At 33.5% G+C, this 13,593-nt stretch overlaps 1 protein-coding gene and 1 long non-coding RNA gene across 3 annotated transcripts; one reads left to right on the top strand and one right to left on the bottom strand.

Annotated features, from left to right (window-relative positions):
• Nucleotides 1-3,278: 3,278 nt before the first annotated feature.
• LOC146912458 (polypyrimidine tract-binding protein homolog 1-like) lies at nucleotides 3,279-12,974 on the top strand. Its single transcript, XM_085720586.1, has 10 exons — nucleotides 3,279-3,605; nucleotides 8,528-8,737; nucleotides 8,894-8,956; nucleotides 9,036-9,109; nucleotides 9,182-9,277; nucleotides 10,757-10,814; nucleotides 10,890-10,994; nucleotides 11,070-11,151; nucleotides 12,038-12,150; nucleotides 12,326-12,974. The coding sequence occupies exons 1-10, from the start codon at nucleotides 3,420-3,422 to the stop codon at nucleotides 12,635-12,637; spliced, it is 1,299 nt and encodes a 432-aa protein (XP_085576712.1). The 5' UTR covers nucleotides 3,279-3,419; the 3' UTR covers nucleotides 12,638-12,974.
• On the bottom strand, nucleotides 5,650-6,534 carry LOC146912459 (uncharacterized). Of its 2 annotated transcripts, none has more exons than XR_015016487.1 (4): nucleotides 6,395-6,534; nucleotides 6,212-6,312; nucleotides 5,863-5,929; nucleotides 5,650-5,787 (listed from the first exon to the last, which is right to left on the bottom strand). It is a non-coding gene; the product is annotated as an uncharacterized LOC146912459 (long non-coding RNA). The 2 variants fall into 2 exon arrangements; XR_015016486.1 differs by having other exon boundaries at nucleotides 6,212-6,259; nucleotides 6,395-6,532.
• Nucleotides 12,975-13,593: the final 619 nt, after the last annotated feature.

Genomic DNA, 13,593 nt, shown 5'->3' with positions numbered 1-13,593 from the left:
TTTCTTCAAAATAAATAATTGAATGAAAAGAAAAACAACGAACAAGTAGGATCAACTCATGGTTTCTTTAACTACTATCTGTCCAATGAGTTAGTGCCTTTCTTTTTATAGTTTCTTCACCATTTATAGTGTTTATGGAAGTCCTTTCAAAAAAAAAGTGTTTATGGAAGTCCTTAACAATACGTCCATCCTTTCTTTAAATATCGAAGGAGCCAACCATATTTTGTCAAAAGGCACGTTAAAGATGTCACAGAAAGTGCAATCCTAATTTACTCGAAAGATGTCACAGAAAGTGCAATCCTAATTTACTCGTTATCATAGAAACTCGTTAAAGATTGTCCACCTTCTAGAATCAAAATGGCTACTATCTCATTCATGTACTTCAATACATATGTGACTAAAATTTTAAAGAAACAATAATGCAAACTATATTAAAAATAAGAAATAACATTGCTTAATGTAATACAATTACGATGAAAATTGTCTTTTATCCATTTATTAAAAATGAGTTAAAATGATATCATTGCTAATTGTTAAAAGAACATAAGTTACAAGACTGTCATTTGGTAAGTGATCACTCATTTTGTTACATAATTGACTTTTCGCAACTTTCATAATTGAAAAAACACGTTCAACACTTGCAGTTGTTACCGGCAAGAGCAAAACCAATTTCAAAAGCTTATAAACCATTAAAAATGTGTTGCACTTATTTGTTTCGCGCTAGAGAGAAATGTTTTAATATAGTTATATGTTTTATTTATAAAAAAATTGGGAAATGGATGTGTGGCTTTAGCCACACATGACCCAACATTATATCTGCCCCTGATTCTAGCCTCGACCCCTTCAACTGTACTACCTTATAGACCTGCCTCTACAACACTTTCGACCCATCATCACTGATCCTTGGATGCTCATTGGTGATTTAAATGAAACTCTTCTTCGAAGTGATCAAGAACATGGTGGTATCTTCTTCCTACCATTTTCCATGCTGCTGTTTTTGTTGATTTTCTCGACATTAATTGCTTGACCTTAATATATTGGTGTCCTCTTTACTTGGCATCACAATATTCATGATTTGCGCCTTCTACCTGAAAAGTTTTATTGTGGTTTTTTCAATGTCCCTTGGCGCCTGACATTTTTTTTGAAACTTTTGTTGAGGTTCTTTCCCGCCTCCATTTTAGTGGCCTCCCTCTTGCATGTGGTTCTAGACCTTTTTGTTTTGAAGTTGCTTGGATTGATCACAATGACTATATATGTGTAGTTAAACATGTTTTGATGTCATAAAACAAAAACCCAATTGCAGCCTTATAATAGATGTAGATTTACAAATCAAAAGTAAATTTTTAGAGCTATATCCACATAAACTCGTGTGATACTAAATCCTTACAAAATTCAACAATTAATATAGTTTCAAGTACAGAAGAGAGATTGTTTGTACATGAATTGACATAAATCGTTAAAAGAGTAAAACAAGAATGAAGAGATAATATTGTTGGGATTAAGTTTCATTAATTTATCATCAAATGTCTTTCTTTGGTTGATTACATATTCTTCCTATTTCAATTATACCTTAATCGATCACCCTTTGTACATCTCAACGCCTCATAGATAACAGGAGATCCATTACATCCTTTAACTTTCGAAATTTCGCTTAGTTAACTTATAGAATGACATTACATTTTGAGGGTGTACGTGATTGTAAATCTAGCCCAATGTGTTGCAACTAGTATCTACAAATGCCTCTACCCATTTCCCTTATAATGAAATTCTATGTCTAACTCTTTAAGTTAAAAGATCAATTTTGGATTGTAAGTCGGGAAAATATTATGTTCAGGAATCGAAACACATGCAAAGATCTCTTAGTTAGCTCCCACGCACCTACACATGTAAAGATCAAACACGAATGTGATGTGGCAAATACCAGAATTAGGTTTTGTTAAAATCAATACAAATGCAAACGTATCTGAGGTGGGTATTTGGGGATTATGTGTTGTTGCTTGTGATGACAAAGGTGAAGTGTTGGGATCTGCTACCTGGTGTGTCGAAGGTTTTGAAGACCCAACCACTCTTGAAGCTTTCGCCATCTTTAAAGCTTTGCATTAGGCTATTGATTGCTGTTTCACTAAGATCATTCCTGAGAGTGATTGTGAGGTGGTGGTGTCAAAGCTTCATGAGAAATGGGAGGTCTCTAAAACATATGAAGGGAAAATAATTCCTAGGATTTTGCAAATGACTTTTTCTAATCCACAAAACTCGAGTCGGATCCAGATCCCGCCCACATGCCAAAAAAGGGGTTTCGCTAGTGAGGAAGGCCCGTAAGGCTAATCCAATTGCCCAGGCAAGTTCCACCGTGAGGCCCAATTTGAAGAAAGCAAAGGATAACAGACTCTGCTTGGGAATAAGACTAACCAAAACTTTGTCTTTTGCAAGTATAGTTTTACTAAGAGGGAGGGGAATAAAGTTGCACATGGGTTGGCCTAATATGCGTTAATTGAACCAAATATTGTGTGGTTGGAAACATTGCTAGATCTGATGAAAAATTGAACCAAACAGGTTTTCTTAAAAATATCACCTCCATTCCCCTCAAAAAAACTTCAACAAAATATACCTAGGTGAATAAGTGAGGAATCCGGAGTTCGAACTCTGCCCCCTACATACATGTAATGTTTCTACAAATTGAGCTATGCTCAAAAATACAACTTAATAACTTAATTACAAGACGACAAAAGTATTTGACCAACATAATAACTTAAAGGGAGCTTCTACGGTGCAGTCAGGAAACTGACTTTTTTGAAAAAGTTAATTTTGATTTTAATGTTTGATTCATTTTTAAATTGTTGAATATTGATTAATGATCAATAGTAATTCATCTAGTAATGCTTGCAACATCTTGAACTTACATGTACTATTTTATCGTTGAAATATTTAACATGCAAACAAAGTTGATGATATTATGTCATAGTCATAAGTGTTACACTTTGTGGGGTGTTACGCTTATAACAAGGTAGGATAAAATTAGATTAAGTGTAATCTTGTTAATCTGATGAATTAATGATATTATGAAGACTCAACTTTTGATGTCATTGAACAAACACTGGGGTGTTACTCATTACATTTTTGATGTCATTCTTACGACTTCACCAAAAAAATCATTCTTACGACTTCACCATAGAATTTTCCTAACTTAAAACAGCAATACATTGCATCAAAATATGTTTTTAACTTAAGATAAACATAAAAAGAATTTCCATATACGGGCATAAACCCCAGGTGAATGCATCAACGTCAGCTACCAACATTTTCCAAACAAACACACTCTCAAACATTTTCTCGGGAAAATCTTGTAAAATTTTCTCCCTCAGTTTTCCATTCATCTGAAAAAATCTCAACTGATTCAATTCAGTTACGATCAATCAACAATGTCATCTTCAAACCAACAACAACAATTCCGTTACAATCAAACTCCATCCAAGGTTCTTCACTTCCGCAACCTTCCATGGGAGTGTAGCGATGAAGAACTCGCTGATCTTTGTAGTCCTTTTGGAAAAGTGATGAATACTAAGTGTAATGTTGGTGCTAATCGGAATCAAGCTTTTGTTGAATTCGTAAGCATGTTTATTAATTTTGTTGAATTTTATTTTATTTTATAATTTTTTTGTGTTATTAATGTGTTAGGGTTTATCTTATGATTTTTTTTTTTTATGAATTTATGCATTAGAAATTGGTTAGGTTGTTGTTGAATTTTGAGAAAGAATTGAGCTGAATTTGAAGATGGATACTTCATATTTAATGGCTATGTAGCACTGACACTTTAGATTGAATGCATGTCCTGTATGTGACACACTAGTAATAATACCCGTGCAACGCACGGGATACTCCATGCTTAACGTTGATAGTTAATGTTAATGTGTCAATTGCAAAATATTTGTAATTACCATTTGAGAATGATAATCCGACACTACAATGGAAGTGTGTTGAATCAAGGGTAGACAATAAGCGTCTTTATTATGGACGCTTTATTCTGTCTCCACTTAGGAAAGGTCAAGCAGATACAATAGGCATTGCAATGCGAAGAATTTTGCTCGGAGAAATAGAGGGAACATGTATCTACTATAATATCCATGTAGTTTGTTATATCTAATATGGGTGTAATTTTTTTTTAGACTTTAAACTTAAGATTTAACAATCTAAGACTACATAAAAATCTATAGCCCCCCATGCTTACTTTTGACTTAATGATACCAAAACTATATAAAACTCTATAACCTACCGTATTTTTTAGAAATACAAAATTGTAGGCCTTAACGATAAGAAAACTAAATAAAACACTATAAAAAGTGAAACATTTTCGACAATTAACTTTCTTTTTGTGGTGTCCGGGATTCGAACCCCGAATCTTGCATATATTATGCATTGTCCTTACCAACTGAGCCAAGCTCACGGGGACAATTAACTAAACAACGGAGTGCAATGTGAATCAAAAGAAATTTATAACATTATTCCATCAACATTCAATGCCTCTAATATTAGCAAAACTAATACATACATTAGACTTTTTGAAAACTATGGTGTTGGTTTAATTTTCTGAAATTCCTTGTAAAAGCAATTACATACTTCATGTGTAGTTATGTGGTTATACCAATACTAATACTTCACATACAATTTCTTTTTTTGGTCAATATACTTCACAGACAATTAGTTATACTAATATGCACATATGAAAGTCTGATTGATATTATTAATTGATTATTATACGTATAATTGTTTATACTATTTCTTGTCCAAAAAAAATTGTTTATACTATTTGTTTATGATAATACACTATATATGTATGTGCACAAATAATACTAATAATACTACTAAAATGATGGGAATAAGAAGTGGTGAATCTGAATCCAGTGATTGATAGTATTAAAAAGACATACACTAATTCACAATAAAAATTGTCCAAATAATTTTTTTTATTAGTCCGTCTAAATTGACATTAGGGAGAATCAAACCTGAGACATTGGACATACAAAGTAGTAATACAGAGTTTCGAAGAAGACAAATTAAGACATAATTATAAACCCAACATCATACTCAAAAGCTGCGAGCCTTCTCAATTTTAAGTTTTCATCTTCGGTGGAAGTTGAAAGTCTAGTGTGGTTAACTTGGAGAGCTTCTTCACATTGGAGTATATCTTGAGATTTTGGATAACACATGAAGTAACAATGACAATATCTCTATTGCATATTGGTTTTCCAATAGTTCGTTGTTAATTGTTAATTTAACACATACACTGATTACAAAGATAATTCTATTGGTAATTGTTTAATACATGGGCTTCAAAAAACAAAATCCTATGGAATTTTTCTAGGGAACTATGAGGTATGCAAAGACTAATGTAAAAAACTGCAGGTCGAAGTCCTGTTAAAGCATGACAAAGGGTGATGCAAACAAAACACAAAATTATTCTTCAGCACAGATCTAATCTCCTCTCAAAATTACCAAGGAAATAAAACATCTAGCCTATATATCGATACTTCAACTTGGTTAGATAAAAGAAACATAGCTAGTAAAAGCAAAATAATGACATACAGACCACAATATATTCAAAGAACTTATGGACTTAATAATACTCTAGCACAATGCAAAGAGATAAAGTCTACCTTATTGAATTCTTGAATATAACTTGAACAATCATGACTAACAGAAGAGCTGGAGATGCTCTTTGATTGAGGACATGCATCGACAATTCTTTGAAGAAACATGTTTAGCAAGCAGGTCCTGCTATTTGTTCTACAACTATAAGAAAAGGAAAATAAATCAAAATTTGCCTACAAACTGTGTTTCATCATTGACATTTAGCCAATTCCTTACCAATTCACCACTCATTCCGGCAAGTTTGAGGCTTTTCAAGGACAGCAGGAACCTTCACCAACAAAACCTGTATCAAAATAAGTTGGCTAAAATATAAGGATTGCAACAAATAATAAAAGAGAGAGATAAAAGAGGAAAATCAAATAAAGCAAAATATAATGAGTCAAAGTGTTAATGAGGAAGAATGAATATATTACAATCCCAATCTAAGTTTCTATACATCAACTACAATGCAAATAATAAAAAGACTATAAAAATTCAATTCATCGATTCAGAATCACAGAAGAACATACTGCAGAAATTTAAGATTGGAGCAAATAGTCTAAAAAAGCGACACTAATGAAATTACCTGCGAGATGGGCCTTGAAACAGGTCAAGAAAAGAAAGACACCCTGATCTGCAAACATAAATATGCAATAAAAAAGCAAACATAATCTGAGACACCCTGATCTGCAAACATAAACGCAAACACCCTGAAGGTATTGAAATAATAGAAAAGATAGAGGTCTTAAGATGAGGCAGAGATACATACGATGGAATGACATAGTATTGTTAGAAATAATTGTGGGATTTTTTTGGAGTAAAAAGTTGAAATCCATGAGAAGATAAGTCAGTTTTGAGATTGAAGACAGGGATAAAGAAAAATTTGAATTTCGAAAATCAAATGGAGAGGGAATGTTGTTGTAACCAAAAATGAGAGCAGAGAAGAGAGAGACAGACATCTGACGTCTGGTGGAGTTCCCTTTTCTTATTGGCTGGATTTTCTTATGATAAAAATGGGTATACTTATTAATTATTTTTATCGGCTGGTTTTTGTTTGATCTATTTTCTGATGATGTATGAAGGAAGCCAATCTTTTAGATCTCTTTTAAATTGGCGTGGGACCGCTTGCCATTAGTTTATTATTATATGTGAATTTGAATGAAGGAAGCCAAGCCAACTTTGCTGAAGGTTTTTTTGTCCTAGAGCTGATTTGAATTTGTATGCCAAAAGAAGCTAAAAACTTGTACTTCAAAATGTTGTGATTAATATGTGGCATTGGTTATAGCTTGACACCTGTAGATTGATACTATAAAGGTGTGAAATAAAGGTCTAATATTAAGATGTCTGTGTCTGACACTGACATGAATGTGGTTACATCCAATCACATTTTCCTTTAATTCTTACTGGTATATATGTGTCATTGTCTCTGTCATGTTCAATTTCTGCGAATGTGTCATTGTCTCTTTCACCGAGACGACACCATCATATATAATTACACTGAATTTTGTGACTCAAATTATTAGCGGTGTCAACGTGTAGTATCCGTGTCATGTCAGTGTCCGTATCCGAGCTTCATAGTATGCGGGCACACCGACTACGAAGCACCGACGCGACACTGGTAATCATTTTAGAAAATGACATAATCGAATGTAATCATGTGTCTCGGTGATGTGTCGGACACCGGACACACCGTTGATCGGAAGTGTCGGTGCTACATAGGCACCAACACTTTAGATTGAAAGCTAGTGTCCGACACATGTCTGCGCATGACCTTGACATGGCAAAGATGCATGTGATTACATTAAATCAATTTCCTTTTCTCAAATTTTTACTGAATTTGATTTTGGATACTTCATATTTACTAGCAATTAGATTTTGTGTAGCATTGGCACTTTAGATTGAATGCATGTCCGATCTGACACGATGCCGATGTATGTGGTTACATTCAATTATATTTTCCTTTAATTATTACTTATATATGTGTCATTGTCTCTGCCGTGTTCAATGTCCGTGAATGTGTCAATGCTTCATAGCATGTTCGATGTTAGTGTATGTGTCAAACAGTCTAACAGAACGCGTTTTAGATTTATATACTGCAGCACTGCACAATTATGATGACAATATCTAAGCCTGAATATGATTGATCAATGTGTGATTTTCGGATCCTATTTAAAAACAATGGAATTGTGAATTTGGATAAGTTTAAGTCAGTAGTGATAAAATGTCAGGTCTTGCATGTAAAATGTTGGTTATGTCACTGTTTTCTGTTGGTAATTCGATACCAAACCGAGAGAGAGAGAGAGAGAGAGAGAGAGAGAGAGAGAGAGAGAGAGAGAGAGAGAGAGACTGGATTTGTTTTAATTTGAAAAATTGATGGGATTTCGTTGCTGAAAAAGTTGTCAAGACTCAAGAGGACGAAATCACATGGTAGCCCTAGGAGTAGCAAAAATGTAATGTAATCCACAGTTAAGTTTCTAGGTATTTATGACAAAGATTGAACTGGAGACTAGATTGTATACATGAATAGTTATTGAGAAGTTTTTAGATAAATTTTTTGGTGAATTTTCAGATTTCAAAGTTAAATGTATGTATGGGAATTTTAGAAGTTTTATTGCAAGTGAACATCAATTTGAAATATGCAAACCATAAATTATTTGTTTCCGCAACTGGTGATCAAACTGGATTCCCTGTATGTTCTTTTAGCTTTTTTCCTTGATTAGAATGCTGCGTCAATGTAAAATTGACGAGAGAACAAAAACAACAATGATTATGATTCGAAATATAAACTATGTTCATGTGCTGCATCATATGCTTTCTTATATTTGATGACACATCTTGATCTGGTGCTTTATTGATTCTCCTACTCAAGGTTCTAAGCTCTTAAGTATAAATGCTTTACCAGGCGGATTTGAATCAAGCGATTTCAATGGTTTCATATTATGCTTCATCTTCAGAGCCTGCTAGTGTTCGTGGCAAGACTGTTTACATTCAATATTCTAATAGACATGAAATTGTCAACAGCAAAGCCCCTGGAGATATCCCTGGAAATGTCTTGCTGGTAACCATTGAAGGTGTTGAAGCCGGAGATGTGAGCATTGACGTTATCCACTTGGTAAGTGATACTGAGTTGCTAGTTGATTTGAATTTGCGTGTGACGTTGTATGCACCTTGTTTGGGTGAACTGTGCGATGTACAAACTTTTTTTTCTTTCTAGTGTATAATAGCTGACTTCTGGTGGAATCAATACATTTCTTTGTTCTTTACTCAGGTGTTTTCTGCGTTTGGCTTTGTACACAAACTTGCCACATTTGAAAAAACTGCAGGTTTTCAGGTTAGTGAAATAGTGAATTGCACTTCTTTCAATGTATCTTATCAGTATTCACTATTCACTGAGTATTATTTATGGGTAGGCTTTGATTCAGTACACTGATGCTGAGACTGCTTCTTCGGCTAGGGATTCACTCGATGGAAGAAGCATACCAAGGCAAGCTCTGCTTTTACATTTTCTCCTTTCTTGACCCTCATCATTAACTGTGGTGATTGCTTTCATCTCCAGATACTTGCTCCCAGAGCATGTTGGAACTTGCAACTTGCGTATCTCGTACTCAGCACATCGAGACCTGAATATCAAATTTCAATCCAATCGCAGCAGGTAGAATTTGAGACGCAAAACTATCATATATTATTTGCTCTGGTTGTGTTTATTTACACTTTACTGGTTTGTCTCTTTGAGTTGTCAGAAATATCTCAAAGCCCTTGCATGTAATTCAATAATTTATCATGATGTTGTCCTATTTACCAAATGATATGTGTACTTTAGTTTTTTCATCTAGAAGTTAGTTTAGCTTGTCAGTCAGAATATAGTTGTCTTGTTTGTGATGACATCCTTTTACCTTTTTCCATATGGAAACTGATTGCATAAATCTAATTTTTGTGAATGTCGGTAAATTTTTATTATATTGGAATGTTAATATTTACTATATTACGCTGTCTCAAATCTCTATTTGATTCGTTCTCCATGATTTCTGTATCTATGGATACTGTTTTGATATTAAAGAATGTGCAATTGCCTTTTGTAGCTGTTTTCCATCTAGATCACAGGTGTACGGAAGCTTCTAGTTTTGTTCATTGAATTTTTTGTTCAAAACAATATTTAACATCTATGATTATATCTATGCATTTTTTAGAATTAGTATTAAAAGGTTACCTAATCACTTTGTCTAACCACGTCTGTGACTTATCTTGCTAGTCATCAACTTTGGTCTATAGGTTCTACCTATGAAGCCCGGATACGTAGTGCGATACGGGTACGATACGATACGGGCACGCGAATACGCGAAATTTTTAAAATTTAGGATACGATACGGCTAAGATACGTTAACAAAATATTTATATTAAAATTTATATGCGTGTAAAATACTTAAAAAAAACATTGATTACTCATACTATATAATCATAAAAGTTACAATTTACAAAAAAAAAAAAAAATACATATGATCAAAATAAAAAATGTAAAGTTTTTGTATAAATCATATTCTATTTTCATTCATATGTTAGTATATCAACAAATGTATCAATAAAAGAACTCAAAACAAAGTTTGTTTAATGTTGATTGATTAAATCTCCCCTCTCTCGTTACTTTCATCCACCAAAATCATAATATTTAATTTGTTAATTGAAAAGTAATTATAGTGATTTGTATCTTAAATTTTCACGACACAATCTCATTTTTATACATTTCATTTTTTTTTGGATACGTCTGTGTGAAGTATCTTATAAGTATCTGTGTGTATCCGTCGAGTATCTTTTAAGTATCCGATAAAATATATATTTTAAATTAAAATAATTAATTCCGATACTTCTGGGATACGGTATCCGGAGTATCCGCGGAGTATCGGTATCCGATACGTATCCGACACGGGTACGGCACCATTTTGGAGTATCCGGGCTTCATAGGGTTCTACATTCATATCCATTTCACACACTAAATTCTTTTGATCTTTAACTCCTGCATGAGATTGTTTGAAAGTGCACATTCAAATATCCATTTTATAAATTTATAAATGTTCTGCAGATATTAGTCCTATTTAAGTGCCTGGTTTGGTTATATCCCTAGTTTTTGTTTTTGTAGGGACTATACTAATCCCATGCTTCCTGTTAATCAGGCTGCTATTGACAGTGCGTTACAGGTATATTGTTCATCTTTTCTTCAATTATATATGTTTTGCATATTTTTGTATGTTCTAACAACTCTTGATGTTCAGCCTGCAATTGGTCCTGACGGAAAGAGGAAGGAACCCGAAAGTAATGTGCTTTTGGCAACAATTGAAAATATGCAGTATGCTGTACCCGTAGACGTCCTTCACTCGGTGAGAATTTTATTTCTCATTAAAAGGGAAATTTATAGGTGATTTATATTTAATACTTCTGACATGCATTTACAGGTGTTTTCTGCATTTGGCACTGTTCAGAAAGTTGCTATGTTCGAAAAGAATGGGCAAACTCATGCACTGATTCAGTACCCTGGTATTGATCTTATTTGACTGAAGCTCTTGAGTTTGTATTCTTTATTCTCACTCTCTCACTCTCTCTCTCTCTCTCTCTCTCTCTCTCTCTCTCTCACACACACACACACACACACACGATGTAAAGAAGTTTTTAAAAGTAATATCATTAGTAAGGCAAGATTGTAAAATATGATCGGATATTGTCCAAAACTTGTATACAATTGGCTAAAATGTCAATATATATTTATTAAGACATGTCTTATTGCTTATATAAGTAATTTTCATTATCATTGGCGGGTCTTTGTGTTTTTCGTGTTCATGCAATATGATGATTTTTTTTTTCTGCTTCAATGGTTGTTGCGGATGATGCTTCTTGTTTATTGATGGAAAGTAGTTATGGTCCTTTTACATGACATTATATTCCACACAAAACCAAACATGTCCACCCTGTCCGAACTTGATAGGCTCAACAAAAAATCTATTGATTACTTAAAATGTTATTATTATATTTGATAGAGTTTAATTTAATGTCGATATAGTTTATTAATGAAAGTTTTTATCAAATTTTAAAAATTATAAAATCATAATTTGAATCAAGCTTGGACATGAATTTGATAAAAAAATGTTCAAGTTGAGTTCAGTACTAGTTCGCTTTCACCCTTTATGAGACTTATTTTAGTTGTTTTGTGAAATCCTATAGATTACCATTTTAGTTTTTTTTGTTTGTTTTACATAGTTATATATGGTTAAACCAAATTTTCACTCTTGCAACTCTAGAACTTACTCTATTAATCAAGTGAAATTCTTATTTATCCATCTATTGTAGTTGTGCATCCTTTGCTCAACAATAAATTCTTTTTGTGGTTATTCATCATGTGTAAGTGTAACCTTTTTTCCCCTTTTAGATATTACGATAGCAGCAGCGGCCAAAGAAACTTTGGAGGGACATTGCATATATGATGGTGGCTATTGTAAGCTTCATCTAACATACTCTCGTCATACTGATCTCAATGTTAAGGTATAAAATAATACGTTTGAGTTAATATTAATGAGGAAAGAATATCAGAAAGTTGGACATTTTCTTGATCAGAAATAATGCTCGAGTGTATGCTTCTCAACACTTGATTGACCTTTCATAGTGTTTCTTTTAATCTTAGAATGACATTCGCTTAATATAATTGTTTTGGTTTCAGGCATTCAGTGACAAAAGCAGAGACTATACAGTGCTAGATCCTAGTCTCCATGCAACACAAGCTCCGGCATGGCAGACCACTCAAGCTGCGACTATGTCTGGTTCACAGGGACAAATGCCATCATGGGATCCAAATCAGCAGGAAGTTACGCATTGTTATTTATCAGCACCCGGTACTTTTCCTTCTGGTCAAGCGACTCCTCCTGGATATTCCTCGGCAATAGTACCTCCGGCCGGTGCCTCACCTCATTCTCGTATGCCTCCCAGTTCATTTGGCGGTGCTTTTCCTGGTAGTCAACCTCATTATGGTTAGGAAAGTAGATTTCGTCTGAACTACAATCCCTATACCTTATAGTTTTTATTCAACTCCATCAAATTTTCAAGTTGGATCTCATAGAATCATACAAAGTTTCAGTTTCAATTTCTGATGCCCCATGTTTTGTGAATTTTGTCCAAATTACCCACTATTTTCGGGTATTGTCTTTAGTCTTTACTTACTACAGGGATTGTTATGTACTCATTTATTTATTGTTTATATTCTGTATTTCTTCATGCTAACAACCCTTCTGTGGAGCAAAGGCATACAATAGTTAAATATTTACATTTTATTTTGGACTACATGGAGTATTGTTTTCTGCACTGCTTCAAAATCACATGGAATTTATTTTTACATGTTTGAATTATTGGCTGGGATTGAATTGGTTTTTTGGTGATGCCTATACGTTATTTTGGAAAAGGTAAAAGAAATGAGGAAAAGTGAATCTTTTTTTAGAGCAGGTAAAATGAATACCTCTCAATCCCATAAATTGTTTGACCAGGCTGGGATTGAATTGGTTTTTTGGTGATGCCTATACGTTATTTTGGAAAAGGTAAAAGAAATGAGGAAAAGTGAATCTTTTTTTAGAGCAGGTAAAATGAATACCTCTCAATCCCATAAATTGTTTGACCAGTAATTTACTTGTTTTATCAAGATTTCGTATGAAATATTTTTGTACTGTGTAGTGTAGTAACAAAGTTCTTTCACCGTAGAATATACCAATATCTTCAAACTACCATGTTATCAAATATACTAATTGTTCACAAATCACAGCTCAATTGGAAAAATACTGAAATTGTTAGGCTGGACGCTGTGACCGGAGTTCAGAATACCGGCTCCTCCACTTGTGTGTGTGAGTTTCTAATAACTATTGTCATTTTGTCTACTGATAATAATCAAATATGCTAGTTTTATGGTGTACAAAAGAATATGTGTTGTACCATGCAAACATT

The sequence above is a fragment of the Medicago sativa genome, chromosome 6 (assembly GCF_051527215.1).
Source record: "Medicago sativa cultivar Bolivia chromosome 6, Bolivia_mono, whole genome shotgun sequence".
Lineage (NCBI taxonomy): Eukaryota > Viridiplantae > Streptophyta > Magnoliopsida > Fabales > Fabaceae > Medicago > Medicago sativa.
This window is presented reverse-complemented; position numbering and strand designations above follow the sequence as displayed.